This window comes from Rosa chinensis, chromosome 6 (assembly GCF_002994745.2).
Source record: "Rosa chinensis cultivar Old Blush chromosome 6, RchiOBHm-V2, whole genome shotgun sequence".
Classification (NCBI taxonomy): domain Eukaryota; kingdom Viridiplantae; phylum Streptophyta; class Magnoliopsida; order Rosales; family Rosaceae; genus Rosa; species Rosa chinensis.
In genome coordinates, this window is record NC_037093.1 from 45,487,084 (window position 1) to 45,501,558 (window position 14,475).

General features: G+C 40.0%; 3 protein-coding genes across 4 annotated transcripts; all 3 read right to left on the reverse strand.

Moving 5' to 3' along the window:
* LOC112174598 lies at positions 1 to 1,358 on the reverse strand. The gene is made up of 2 exons (XM_024312397.2): positions 495 to 1,358; positions 1 to 174 (listed from the first exon to the last, which is right to left on the reverse strand). Exons 1-2 carry the CDS (start codon positions 799 to 801, stop codon positions 116 to 118), a joined length of 366 nt encoding a protein of 121 aa, XP_024168165.1. The 5' UTR covers positions 802 to 1,358; the 3' UTR covers positions 1 to 115.
* A 2,384-nt stretch (positions 1,359 to 3,742) lies between these two features.
* LOC112173554 (probably inactive leucine-rich repeat receptor-like protein kinase At5g48380) lies at positions 3,743 to 5,840 on the reverse strand. Of its 2 annotated transcripts, XM_024311194.2 has the most exons (3): positions 5,258 to 5,839; positions 5,072 to 5,187; positions 3,743 to 4,631 (listed from the first exon to the last, which is right to left on the reverse strand). In XM_024311194.2, the coding sequence occupies exon 3, from the start codon at positions 4,611 to 4,613 to the stop codon at positions 3,924 to 3,926; it is 690 nt and encodes a 229-aa protein (XP_024166962.1). In that variant the 5' UTR covers positions 4,614 to 4,631; positions 5,072 to 5,187; positions 5,258 to 5,839; the 3' UTR covers positions 3,743 to 3,923. The 2 variants fall into 2 exon arrangements, with proteins under 2 accessions (XP_024166962.1, XP_024166963.1); XM_024311195.2 differs by lacking the exon at positions 5,072 to 5,187 and having other exon boundaries at positions 5,258 to 5,840.
* A 5,320-nt stretch (positions 5,841 to 11,160) lies between these two features.
* Positions 11,161 to 14,212, reverse strand: LOC112170184 (probably inactive leucine-rich repeat receptor-like protein kinase At5g48380). The gene is made up of 3 exons (XM_024307375.2): positions 13,978 to 14,212; positions 12,680 to 13,605; positions 11,161 to 12,444 (listed from the first exon to the last, which is right to left on the reverse strand). Exons 2-3 carry the CDS (start codon positions 13,520 to 13,522, stop codon positions 11,431 to 11,433), a joined length of 1,857 nt encoding a protein of 618 aa, XP_024163143.1. The 5' UTR covers positions 13,523 to 13,605; positions 13,978 to 14,212; the 3' UTR covers positions 11,161 to 11,430.
* Between the last annotated feature and the right edge of the window lie 263 nt (positions 14,213 to 14,475).

Genomic DNA, 14,475 nt, shown 5'->3' on the forward strand with positions numbered 1-14,475 from the left:
TTGTACATGCATAGAGAAGAAATTGAAAAGGATATCAAATTTCATTCCACTCAATATCAGCCTGGGGACCATGATCTGTTTTATGTGGGGAACTGGGGACAATAACCTAATGTAATCATGCTTCTTCTTTCCAACATTTCCGGCTACATGAATGCATGCTTGTTTCTCGATCAGCTGAATGGACCAAAACCAATCAGTCAACTGCTTATATTTATTGTAAAACTGGTAGACATGATTATAAAATCAAGTTGGCTGAGTTAGTAACTCTAGCTAATACGTATACGTAACCTAGCTCCCATCGATCAAGTGACAGATAGATCTAGGCCTGGGAATTCAAAGCCGAGAAACCAATACCGATCCGTGCCGAGAAACCAATACCGATCCGAACCAAAACGGATCGATTCGGTATGAAAAGACAGCTCTCTGGCATCCCGACCCAAACCGTATCGAAAACTATGTAAACGGGTCGGCACCGGTATGGGTCAAATACATACCGAATTGTCCAACCCGAGCCAGAAACCAAATCATGACCTCTGGAGCTTCGCTGCCCGTAGTGGTAACGTCTCGAATTGAATCGCTAGGATTCCCATGGCTCACCGGGTACGGGTTGATGGAAACGGCGGGGGTGGTGGTGTCGTGCGCGTGGAAGCCCGGGTGGAATAAGTTGCCAGCGACGGAAAGGGCGAGGTTGAAGTTGAGGCAGGGAGTTGGTGGATCTGGATACGAGTAAGCAGGAAAGAGACAATGCTCTGTTAAGAGAGGGAAGAGAAAGAATAGAGGGCCAAAGCCAAAGATGGGCATATGAGAAAGAGTGGGCCCCGATTCCTTGACGTTGATCAGAGTGGGGAGGTGGTTTTCAGAGGGGGGGTATGTGATGTTGGGTTATCTGAAAGAGTGAAAGACCCAAAAGGGACAGCCAGTTGCATGAAAGACAGTGGGATCAATTTATGAATATCACTGGGAATTGATCCACTGAGGTTGTTGCTCGAAAGATCTAAGCCTGTTAAACTTGTACAATTCACTACGCCGTGAGGAAACTGGCCTTTGAGTCCCAAATCCGCAAGCTTACATGAGGGTGCCAACGCTCAATTCCCAGAGAGTTACATATGAAACCTTCTGTATCATTGCTAAAATCCCATATATGAAGAGGTTAATATGTCTAAAGGGTCCTCCACTTATGCTTTTATACTTCTCAAGCAGTTCTAAGCAATAACAAGAAAACACCTGCAAGAAAAACAATGCAAAGATCTCGTCCAATCAACAACATTGCTATTCAGCGAACACTAAGAAAGCAACAGAGAAAATTGCAATCAATATATCTGTTTGAGCCCAAAAGTATTTTTGGCAATATCCTTTGGTCCGTTTGGATGAGAAAATTATGAAATATGTAGGAATTTATAAATGATGGAATCTCTAACTCAATGAATCTAAAATTTCATTAATTGCAATTTCTATTGTTTGGTTGTATCTATTTAGGATTTGAAATGTGTAATAAATTAAGAAAGTTTAAAACAAATAAAAAAATAAAATAGAAAAAAAGCCTTGTTTTGGAAATGAAAATTGAATATTGCAGAGGAATTCATAAATGACACCTATTTTGGTGGAAATTGAAGTGGGGAATTTAAATAATGAATTCCTTCATTTTTTTCAACAGAGAAATTTAAAATTTTCAATCTGATAATGTCAAACGATAGAATTAACTTGTAGGAATTATGAAATCCTTACTTTCAATTAAATTCAATTGAGCGTAGCGGGTCGATATCTGCAGTCCAAAAATAAGTCTACTAAGTTTTGGGTTACAGCTTTGCCCATTCCAGAGTCCATGAGGAAAACGAGCCTTTGATTCAAGTAGCAAAGACCGATTAGAAATCTTCAATCAATAATCCTTCTGTGGCAAGAAACTGCCGAAACCCTAGGTATAAATACCAGGTTTCAAGGGTAAACAAGACACAACTCTTCAATCAACTAATCGCACAGATTATCCAAAATCTCTCCGAAACAACCTACCCTCAACATCAGTTGATCCAGTGAAGCCAGGGTCACGCCCTAGCAACCTAGCGAAGCTAAAGTCACACTTTAGCAAACCCGTGCTTTCTTTTACTTCCTAGTGATTGCTCTGCTCAACCTACAAAGTTGAGTATTGACTCAATGACGTAAGAGATCACATCAAAAGTCCTTATCCGTAAGGCATAGAAAAGAACATTGTGACGAGATTGGTGCTCTCCTCGTCCACAGCATTTGAGAAGAAATCAGGTCAAGAAATACCCCGACGGCTACACCCTCGGTGTTGGCAAGCTCACACATCAAAAGAGACTGTTTGCTAGCCTAAATTAGGCCGGAGCCAAACAGTTTGGCACACCCAGTGAGACTTGCTCTAGAGTCTTTTCACGTTTCCCATCGTTGAGAAGTCAGGGAGTAATCCTTACCGAAAAGTTTAAAGCACATTTACAACCTTTAAAGAATCATAGTAATGAGGTCGCAAAGTGGCATATGCTCCTGATAACCAAGTTTTTTTTTTTTTTTTTTTTTTATGGCAAAACAACAAATTTTAAGCAGCAATCCCATCAATTTGAGAGAGAAAGAGTCCAATTTTTTTATTTTATTGTAACTAATACCCAATCGGTATAAATATAATCGGTGCGACTGTGCGAGGGGAAGCTATGGGTTTTTTCTTTTCTGAAACGAAATTAAGTTTGGGATTCATAACTCAAAATGTCAAAAACTCATTACCCAATTTCCGTAACACTACAAGAACCAGTCGATCTCACTAATCAACGCCACAAAACATAAACCCAGTAAAAAGCAAAGAACATGGCTTTTCCATCGTTGAAGACGAAGGAAGACCCATCAACGCAACCTTCTTGCCGTCTCTCTCGGACTCGAGAGTGCTTCACCATCGATTCCATGCTGAGATTCAAGAGCTCAAGACGAGGGTCTGGACAAGGAGGCGGCTGGCTTGGAGCTTGAACAAGAGAAGAGGCCTATGGAAGCGATTTGGTCGGAAGTGGGCATCGATATTGTACAAGTCAAATAACCAAATAAGAGGGGAGAGAGGGCCTGTGCACGCATTGGAAAACAGATTTTTTTTTATTAAAAGAAAATTGGAAAAGAATGAAAATAGAGGGGAAAAGCAATATCAACTGTTGGATGTGACTTTCTACACTTGGCAAGTCATGATTCAAAGGCTTAGGAAGCTCAAGTCAAAAAATTGCTTAGGAGAGGATCTTCTCTCGTAAGTTATACCTCGATGAATGGAACGATATTTGGATTCATGGTGCCGTACGATGTACAAGGGACCTTTCTCAGCTACCTTGTAAAGAATGTTTTCGCGTAGCAATGGACGAACTTCCAGATAATGGAAACAGCGGTGGACGTGCTTATTCTGGAAATTGTTATATTAGATTTCAATTTTATGACGTCCTATATTAATAGGCCATAATGAAAATGTTTAGAGCTAAAGAGGACTCCGTCAGATGCATCCATTTAGGAAAGTGTAGGAGCGTCGGCTGTGACATATCAAAGCTCATCTTTTCTAATAATTGACAGGTATCTGTTTAGAAGAAATCTAGATGCAGACGCTCAATTTTAGAATGTTTGCTATCGCTCAGTTTAATTACTACACTACATTAATTATTTGCTGAGCGCATAATTTGTTAAAGCTCACATGAAATTAACCATCGGATATCAAGGAGCAGATCAGCTGTCCTTTTTTTGTATGTCCCAAGTTTGTCCTCCACTCCTATCAACTAAACTATGTAAACTTCTATTATTTTTCATTTCAACCGTCCCCTTGAGGTACAATACAGTCACCCAAATTAAAAACAGAACCACAACGATGTCTTAGCAACAAAGAGTTTATTGAAAAGTGAAACAACAAAAAGAGAAAACAAAACCAATACCAAAACCAGCTGCTACCATCATGACTAGAGTGGTGGACTTGAACAATTTAACGACTTCTCCACGGATGACCGGCAACTCTTCAGAGGACCGCCGCACAGTCCGGGATTGTTTGCATAACTGTCCGCTGTAACCGAAGCCACAACGAAGTCTGGGACTGGCCCACGCAGAAGATTGTTGGCCACACTGAATGTTTTAAGCCTGGAAAGTTGGCCAATTTCTCCGGGAATCTGACCCGATAGCTGGTTGTGATCAAGCTTGAGGACATTCAGATAAGTGCAGTTGGAAATACTGGCTGGGATTGTCCCGGAGAAGTTGTTATACGAGAGGGCAAGCAACGTACTGAATGGAATGATTCTACTGATATCAGCAGGAATGGATCCGCTCAACTTGTTGCTCGAAAGATCTAAGCCTGTTAAGCTTGTACAATTCATAACGCCGCGAGGAAACTGGCCTTTGAGTCCCAAATCCCCAAGCTTGATATTTATAACTTTGCTCTCATGAGGGTGCCAACACTCGATTCCCAGAAAGCTACAGATGGAACCTTCGGTGATGTTGCTGAAATCCCATGAAGTTAACATATCCAAAGGGTCCTCAAGTGATGCTTTTATACTTTTCAAGCAGTTGATATCACTCGCACTGCCAGAACTGAATCCACAACTAAGCAATGACAAGAAAACAACCCCAAGGCAGAGATCTCGTCCACTCAACAACATTGCTGTATGTTTAATAAGCTGAATAGCCATATATAGCAACACAGAAAATGAACGCAAATAAATACCCTAATTTTTTAGATTATAACAATCAGAGCTGAAGATACAAAGAAGTGAAGAACACCACAAAACTATCCCAGGACTATTAAAAGCTAGTAGCATCGATCAAAGATTTGAGCTAGAACCCAATAGAAAGGGCTACGTACTGAATCATGCAATGACAAAACATTATTCAACTTTCTCCTTTTTTTCCACACAGAGATTAGTCAAGTCACATTCTCGATCACAAAAAAAAAAGATTAGTCCAGTCAAAAGTTCTGAAGAGTGACCCTGATTTATTTGACTCATTCTTTGCATCAGATGATCATTGAGTTCAATAATTAATTAACACACAATAGTAACCAGGAAAAAGTAAAGTAAATTGAATATAATAATTGAACAAATTAGAGAGAGATTCCTACCAGGGACGTAGCCAGGATTCGCCCAAAAAAAAATTTTGATGTCTCTATAGCCAAACTTGCATAATATCAATGAATCTCATCAACCCATTCCCAATTACGACCTCAGTCACCTCACCCTAAACACCAAACATCACGAATTCACGATTCAAACATCATCAGCATGGGTATTGGGAATACGGTGTTTACCTGAGAATCTGAGCATCAGGGATTCAAGATTTGAAGCCTTCAAGAGTTCAAGGAGTCGCACTGTCGCAGAGAATCCAAAGATGCAGACCGCAGCCCAAAAATCGAATACCTGGGATCTGGTGGTATTGAAGCCTTGAAGGAGTCGCACTGCGACTATTGCAGACTCGGAGTGGAGCCGTGGAGGTGGCTCGGTGGCGGAGGAGGTGGCTCAGGCGTGGATCTGAAGTTCTGAAGTCCAGAGATGCAGAGCAGAGTAGCAGATTCCTCCACCAGTCCACCACCGATCTGAAGTTCTGAAGTGAGTGAAGTCTGAACTCGGGGAGACCGGGACTCCGGGAGCCCGTGGATGTGGCTCAGTGAGTCAGTGGACGGTGGCGGAGGAGCCGAGGAGGTAGCTCGGTGGCTGGAGACCGGGAGAGTGAGACTGGAGACAAACCGTGACTGGAGACCGGGAGAATGGGAGATTCCTCCACCACCGCTCGGTGGCTGAACTCGGGGAGACCGGGACTCCGGGACTGGGAGAGTGAGACTGGAGATTGCCAGATTGGAGAAGTGGAGTATGGAGTCGGAAGCCTGCAACCTAATTGCAAAGTATGAATTTTTTTTTTTTTGGGCTATACCCATACTTGGCAGTTTTTGGCCCAATTTTTCCCTTGGGCTACAGCCCAGACAGCCCTTCAAGTGGCTCCGTCCCTGATTCCTACGTAGGGTAAACGTATCACATGTCTGATAGAGCAGATCAATAAGTGCACATGTAGATTAGTGTTTTTTTTTTTTTTTTGATCAAATAAGAACTCCATTAATAAAACGAAGATTACAATGAGAATGGGAGATAAAAGCTTCAACCGAAACTTTTCCCACTTTAGACGTCAAAATAGACATTTATATTGACACACTGTTGAAGCCAAACTAGGCCCCGACTCCAAACATACTAAAAAACTTAACTAAAAATACTAAACTGGCACCAGACAAAGTGGTAGAAACAACAAAACGTGTTGGAGTAGACTCAGCCAAGAACACCAGCTCCCACCCAGATTCCACCTGGCCAGTAATTGATCGACCAAGCCAACACTCGTCGTTGCTTCGAACCCGATCAAAGGGATTTCTGGACAGTCAGACCTAGGACTAAAGAAAACCCAACACCGTCATCCCACCACTACTCCAAAGCGCCATCACTTCCAACCCAAATCCTGACAGGAAAGACCTCCTAGAAAGCCATTAATGCTGGTCTACGCCACAGGCAGACTTTGTGCTGACTCTAAACTAGGCAGGAATGACCCTCAGGAAGGCCAAAGTGATGATTGTCTCTGCCACCACCTGCAGTGCACCCGACCTAAAACAATGTAAGAAAAAAAAACACCAAAACACTGTTTCCCAGATTGGGCCAAAAACCACAGACCTGGCCTAACTGCAGCTCCATCATCCCGATTCCTATTGACCGCCGTGACCACAATTCACTCGCTCCTTCGTCGTCCAAACCTTGGCTGCAGATCTAGACACCTCACTTTGCTTCACATCACCGCCGTTGCTGTCACATCTACCAGGATCGCGGCCTTACCTCTCCACCCATTAGCACCACCCCTGTAACACCCCACCGGAACCCGACTGGAGATCGATCTGACTTCATACCACCAAGAAGTTCCGATCCAAACAGTAGAGCACCCAAACAAGCCAGATCCGAACCCCACCCATCCCCCCTAAACCAGATCGGGAATGAACCATCACCCCCGATCTGGGGTTTCCCGTCCTCAGCCAGCCACCCAACCATCCAAGCCCGGATCAATCCATCCACCCCCTCCAAGACGTCCCCATACGGCTTCTCCATCCAGTCCCGATGAGGCGCGCCCATTCCGATGCATCTGTCCCTCCTCCGCTGGCCGAAAAACCCTGCGAACTCCAGATGGTCGAAGCCCAAAACCTACTGACCAAAGATCGACACCACTCCTTGCTGATAAATGGCGACACTAGGCCTACCCGTCCGGCAACAACGTCCGTAGGACGCGTCGCCGGATGAGTGAGAAGAAATTTGAGAGAAAACTCTTGCGGCTAGGGTTTTTTTCTTTCACCCTCCGGCTATTTTTTCATTATGCAGATTAGTGTTTTGAGTATTCATTTTAATAAAGTAAGAATAATTTTGGAACATACTTTTAAATGTATGAGTTTTGATTGAATAGTCTCAGCGCCACGCGGTATGTTTACCCTATGTAAGAATTTCTCTTGTTTTATTATCATTTAATCTAATATTATTGAATTATTATTGTGTCCTCACATATAAATAATTTACATAATTTATTTTTGATCAAGAAGAGGGGTATCTTAGATAATTTTAAATTTTAACCATTCTCATGTAGAATTGGTCTAATTAATATATATTTATATAAAATAGACTTTCATTCAAATGGAAGAAAGGATACGAACATATACAACGCCCTAACTGAGCGAGGTTTGACCGTTTGATGAAAGTGAGCAGAGGACGACTTATCTACCGGCCATAGTGGAAATTGAAACTCGGGGTTTGTTTACAATATTAATTATGGACATAATGGAAGAACGACTTATCGACTGCCGGCTTGAAACTTGGGGTTTGTTTACAATATTACGTAAATTGGATAATTATTCGAAGTTGTGTGACTAGTATGCAGCTACATTAATATGGAAACTTCTCAAAAGTTTACAAATAGTTTTTGGCCTTTTCATTCATTTTACTGTATTTATTTATTTTCTGTAGTGATCAAGTCAAGTTAGTTTGTTTGTTTTGTCTGTCCAAAGGAGCAACAATAGTCAATAGCGCTCATCAATAAAAAAAATTTGGGTAGGTAATATTCTTATCAAAAACAAAATTATATTGCTTCGTGACCATGTTGTAAACATTTTTTTATCTTAACAAAATTTTATTCTTCTAAAAGAAATTATAACTGGAAATTACTTGATTTTGAAAAGATTTCAAATGAAACATATTTGTCACGTGACGTACTTTTCGAATCGATAACTTATTGAAAAAATGATTTACTGACTAGAAATTAATTGATTTTAAAAAAAGATTTTATGTGAAGCATATTTATCACATGACTTACCTTTTGGAATCTCATTCGGACATAAAATTTCGAATTTGATTCAATTATTAGCTTCACTTTTTTCTTTTCTGGTCATAACTTATGCGGTTTGTGTGTATTGAAAATTGTTGAAATGAATTAGTCAAATAAATTAAACTTGCCGTATAAATCACAATTGCAAACAGTAATTTAATTAAACTTGACGTATAAATCACAATTGCAAACAGTAATTTGACTAGTCGATTTACCTCTTTTTGGAGGAAAAAGAAAAATGGAAACTCTTTGATTTCTTTGATCTCTGATGCTATATATTTTAAGGTAGTTCTGGGATAGGTCTGTGGTGTTCTATCCTTCTATGTATTACATTACATCGCTTGATCTCTCGGTCAACAGCTTCTCAGGGCCAATTCCCAGGAATATATATCATTTGTTGTACTTTTTTTTTAATGTCCTTAAACTTGACAACAACAAGTTCACGGGTCAGATTCCTCCAGAACTTGGTTGGTACAGGATTAAAGCATTTAGCGTGGCCAACAATCAACCTCTTCTTCAGTAACAACAATATCGGAGTTGACAGCTACGAAAACAATCCTGGACTCTGCTGTGGTCCTATGAAGAGCTGCGCGTCATCATCTCAGAATAAGTGGTGAAATGATATAGTGACTGTTTTCAAGTCCAACACTGTAGTCATGTTGGGAGAAGCCGATTTTGGTATTGGTTTTGTTCTCTCTTTTTCTTTTTTTGCATCTTTCAATAAACTCGTTGGAGCTACTCCGTCGAATTCTATTCGTCATTATGGTTGCAATATATATAGGTCAAGAGAAGAGGGGAGGGAAGTCGAACCTGATCTGTCACTATATGGGAGGCTAAGTATAACGTACTAGAATTACGAACTCGATCCCTAGCTCCCTTAATGATTTTAGTGTTGGTTTTACTAAATGATCTACAATCTCAGGCAACTTAATTTAAAATCAAAGCTACCAGTTTCATTCCAATTTTAATAGCAGTTTCGTCATGATGAACCTTGATACAAATTGACCCAATCAATAAAGCAATCCTCCCAATATACATTACTGATAGTATAACGTTCTCTCTGTTCTATTCAGTGCATTATAGTTAAGTTTACTCTTATGTTTGCCATACCATTGACCCTAAACTTCTCGTGTCAATTCTGGTGCAACACAACCAAGGAATTTGGAGAAGGCTGATGAAAGGAATAACAAAATGTACTTGGAAGTTAGAAAGAAAAATAACAGGAAAATGTCCATGATCTTTACTTCTTTAGTCTTGTTTTTCAAGGGATATAAGTCGACAAATCAAAATTTACGTCCAAAAGTTATAAAGGCCAGGAGAAAGGTCATTAGGCCGGTCATTTCAACAAGTTAACTAGGATTTAGCTAGAGATGACTTTCACTGCTAGAAAGTCATAGAAAGAGTCTTCAGGGACTCAGAGTGCTTGACTGTCCCTTATTGCTCAACTTGAACGATAAAAGATACTTTTTTGCTGTCAAAAGATGGCTACTGGATTTTGTTAACATGATAGTGCACGCCGACCATTTTGGCGATGCAGTTTCTTCTCTTTCTTTCATCTTCTTTTACTTTCTTTGTGATCAGATAAAATTTGTGTCAAAAACAGCTAAAAGAAAACAGAGGTCCCTCTTAAAAATGGTGGTAAGAGTACCTAGCACAATAAGACCATGGATAAAAACAGAAGGTACGAACTGGGTTCACTTCACCAGAATATGGGTTACATATCTAATGAATTCATAATTCTATCTCAGCTAAGCGCAAGCTTTGCTCACATGATACCATTTACCACCAAGATCTTTTATATTGATAAGAATTCAAGCTGCAACCTTGAGATGTGCATGCACAGGTATCCATTTCCATAGCAATTGCTGGCTAAAGGTTTTATGCATTTTAGAACCATCTCAACACAACTTATTCAACTCTAGTTACAAGATGTCGAGTTACTCAACATCGACACTATGGACTTTCCTGGCTATGCGGTGAAGTCAGGGATTACAGTACACAATTTTTAACACTGCTCGCTTAATCTATTGATGAGCAGGAATTGCTGGATAGATGTTCTGGAGTTTGTCAAACAAAAAAAAGAGGTTTGCAATAGCGCGGAAGAATGAGATCTTTGTTTCTTTTTCTAGATTTTGTATCTGCTATGAGTCAGAATAGTTCCCATCATCTCTTGTCAATATTTCTACAATGTAGCTAGAAAAAGAATGTATGACATACACATACCTGAAGATGAGCCAGGAAAAAAATCATTGTATAGGCCCAAGATTTTCGACCTTTTGAAGTTGAGAAAACAATAAAAAAAATTAAAAATAAAACATAAGGTTCTGGAATCAAAGAAGAAAAAAACAGAAAAGTCAAGCTGGAAGATTTATATCATATTACCATTCCCTTGCCTGGGATTAAATAAATTTTAAAAGAAACAATGCAGCAAAGGAATATATGTAGATATATGCACACATCCTACTCTATCCTAGCATGAGCATAAATGCTCTATCGAGTTTAACTGCACACATCATAAATCTTCATCTTCACAATGCTACCAATTACTTCCATCTTATTGTGTAGTACAAAAACAACTATCAAAGCAAAAGAATCTAGAATAAATAAGTTGAATATCATAAGTTTGCGGCCTTTATGTACTAACTCATTAATTTAACGTAGCCTTTGGAAAAGAACCAATGCATAGACAACACAAGTAGCAACAGTTTATTGTATAGGAAGTAATGCATCAACTATACAATATCAAAAACCTACCAAGTAATCAGGGGCATATGTGAAGACAAAATGCCTTGTAAATTAAAGTGCAAACAAAGAATATTAACCAAGTCGGATGTAACCGGCTTAAAATACACATCCAATGGTTATAACATAATGATTTTACAGTTGTATGTCTACAAAAAGCAGGTTGAAACACTAACTAAAGCATAGTGGGTGCTTGCAGCTCTAGTGGTTAAAGAAAATTTCCCATCTATAAATTACCCAAGCAAATAATATATGTAATGACATGTTTATTTTTAATACTACACAAAAAACAGATAATTACAAAAGGGTAATGCCCACATACTACTATACTCTTCCATACCTTTTTCAATTAATCTCCATCATCTCTCGAGCAACAATGAGTTCTCCTGCACAATCAGCAGTGTTTGAAGGCGTCGACATCTCTTCCTCAATTGTGAAGTTATATTTCTGTCCGATGGCTCGCAGAAGCTGGAATACTTCAAACATAGTAGGCCTCTCCTTGGAAGTAGGCACCACACAGTTGCAAGCAACTTTAAGGAACTGGAAAACCTCCTCATCCACACCCTTTCCCATCAAGGATTTGTCAATCGCATCTGTGAGTTGAGATTTGCTTGACAGCTGCAAGATCCATTCCACCAAGTTTCCTTTGAAATCTTCGGGAGCTTTAGAAATATGGGTAGCTCTTTCACCAGTAACCAACTCAAGAAGTACAGTTCCAAAGCTGTAAACATCCCCTTTTGGAGTGGCCACTAAAGTTCTTGTATACTCAGGAGCCACATAACCCAGATCTCCAAACTCCCCATTTACAAAAGTACTCAAATGTGTATCAATTGGATTCATGAGCCTAGCCAGGCCAAAATCAGAAATCTTCGGCTCAAAATCTGCATCCAGTAAGATGCATTTGGAGCTTACGTTTCGGTGGATAATTCGAGGATTACAGTTATGATGGAGCCATGCTAATCCTCTGGCTGCTCCTATCCCAATTTTTAGCCTTGTAGGCCAGTCCATAATCTTGGCACCATCAGCTTCCACAGGATGTAGCTGGTCATGGAGGGTACCATGAGGCATGTGCTTATACACCAAAAGCCTTTCCTTCTTTGCCACACAAAAACCCAAAAGGGGAACCAAGTTACGGTGTTCTACACTACCCAGAGTAGACATCTCAGACAGAAACTCTTTCTCAGAGTGTTGAGATTCCTGCAGCCTCTTGACCATAAGTGAGGTGCCATCATCAAGCACTGCCTTGTAAACAGTTCCAGTTCTTCCCGAGCCAATGATATTGTCTTTGCTGAAATTGTTGGTAGCCTTCATGAGATCACTCAGTCTCATTTTAGAAACCGACTTCTTGAACATGGAAACCTGAAGTAGTTTAGCTTGTTACAATGCAATACAGCTCAAAAGATGACTAAAACAAAACTTAAATTTCTTAATTAAGCAATTAACAGAACCATAGAAGTTTCCCAAAATGTTCAACATAATATACAGAAAACAGAGAGAGAGAGAGAGAGAGAGAGAGAGAACAGAATCAACCCAACTATCATTATATATAAAAGTTATGAATTGTTTCTATAAAAGATTTTCTGTATTAGCTTGCCTTGATTCCTTTAGTTCCCTTCAAACTCCTTGCCCATTTGTTGCCTTCAGGGTCCTCTTCCTTCTTCCTTGCAGACACTCTACGCATGAAGAAGAACAAACCAATAATCACAACTAATGCTGCAAAAGTTGCACCTCCGACACCTGCTGCCACTATGACTACACTGTTAGACTTCTTTGCAGCTGCCTCGCAACTTCCCAAAGGACCGCCACAAAGTCCAGGATTGCCTGCATAGTCCAAAGTGTTTGTGCCATTGTTGAAGTTGGGGACTGGCCCAGACAGTTGATTGTTGGCCACGCTAAATGTTTTAAGCCTATTGAGCTGACCAAGTTCCGCAGGAATCTGACCCGTTAACTTGTTGTTGTCAAGTTTAAGAATATTGAGAAAAGTAATATTGGAGATACTCTTGGGAATTGTCCCTGAGAAGTTGTTGGACGAGAGATCAAGCGATGTAATGTAATAGATCAAATTATCAATATCATCAGGAATAGTTCCATTGAGGTTGTTGCTTGAAAGATCTAAGCCTGTTAAGCTTGTACAATTCTTTATTCCGCGAGGAAACTGGCCTTTGAGTCCCAAATCCGCAAGCTTGATGTTTAAAACTTTGCTCTCATGAGGGTGCCAACACTCTATTCCCAGAAAGTTACAGATGAAACCTTCAGTGCCATTGTTAAAATTCCATGAAGAGGTTAACATGTCTAAAGGGTCCTCCAATGTTGCTTTTATACTTCTCAAGCAGTTTATATCACTCTCAACACCATGGCTGAACCTACAACTAAACAATAACAAGAGCACAAAAATGCCAAGATCTCGTCCATTCAACATACTCATTAAGAAAGCCATCCCAATCACCTAAGTTGCTACTGAGTGATAACAGAGCTCAAGATACTGAACCTAGCAACTCCAGCATCAGTTAACACTGAAACCTGAAACATTTTCAAAGGCAGCACATAACGAACCCAATCACAATTAAAACACGAAAACTCTAGCTTTTACTAAAACCAAGTTAGGTAATAAATTCAAAAGCAACACAGTCAACAAAACCCAATTCATCACTCTACGAAAACATTCAAAAACAGAAAGTAACAAGCAACAATTTAATTGATCAACCTACGAATTCCCAAACTGAACAGTAAAACAAACAGATAGCAAGTTTAAGAAACCATACTTTGATCCAACTAAGTTGACCCATGTATCAAAAAAAAATCCTTGCTTGATCCACTTGAATTGACCCAAGTTATAACCTCAATAGAATCCAGCTAAAGTTCAAAACTTTGGGAAAAATATAAAGAACCCACCTGAGATAGTTCAGTAGCACAAACACAGGAGAATCAAAGAGCCCAAAGAAGGGTTCTTGAATCAACAGCAAAGCTTCCCTCTTTCCACAAAGACGAAGACTTCAAGGGTCAACAACCAAGCTAGTCCCCATACGATTCTTATAGCATCCGCAAATCAACCCGCGAATTCAATTAGAAAATTGGGAAATGGGTGTGAATTGGGGGGGGGGGGGGGGGGTCTTTCCATCAGAAAAAGCTTGGTGGGTTTAATATGAAAGAGAGGAAAGTAGAGGCATGACGGGTCAAAGAAGGCCGGCCATGTTTTGTCAAGCTTAGCGACGACTTGGGGGACTCATCGCTATTAGCTCTTTAGAGTGCTTGACTCGCTTTTTTCCTAAAAGAAATTCATTTATTAACTGTAAAAAGGGACGATGTTATTGGTGACTGATTCACAAAACTGTTAAAATATGAAGTGTGCGTTTGTGTTCAACCACTTGTTTCTTTTTTTCTTCCGTTGCC

Coding starts and splice junctions, on each gene's coding strand:
- LOC112170184 (XM_024307375.2), bottom strand. CDS start 13,522: ATGGCTTTCTTAATGAGTATGTTGAATGGACGAGATCTTGGCATTTTT. Junction 12,445..12,679: donor AGGGAACTAAAGGAATCAAG/GCAAGCTAATAC, acceptor AAACTACTTCAG/GTTTCCATGTTCAAGAAGTC.
- LOC112173554 (XM_024311195.2), bottom strand. CDS start 4,613: ATGTTGTTGAGTGGACGAGATCTCTGCCTTGGGGTTGTTTTCTTGTCA.
- LOC112174598 (XM_024312397.2), bottom strand. CDS start 801: ATGCCCATCTTTGGCTTTGGCCCTCTATTCTTTCTCTTCCCTCTCTTA. Junction 175..494: donor GGCTCGGGTTGGACAATTCG/GTATGTATTTGA, acceptor TGGTCCATTCAG/CTGATCGAGAAACAAGCATG.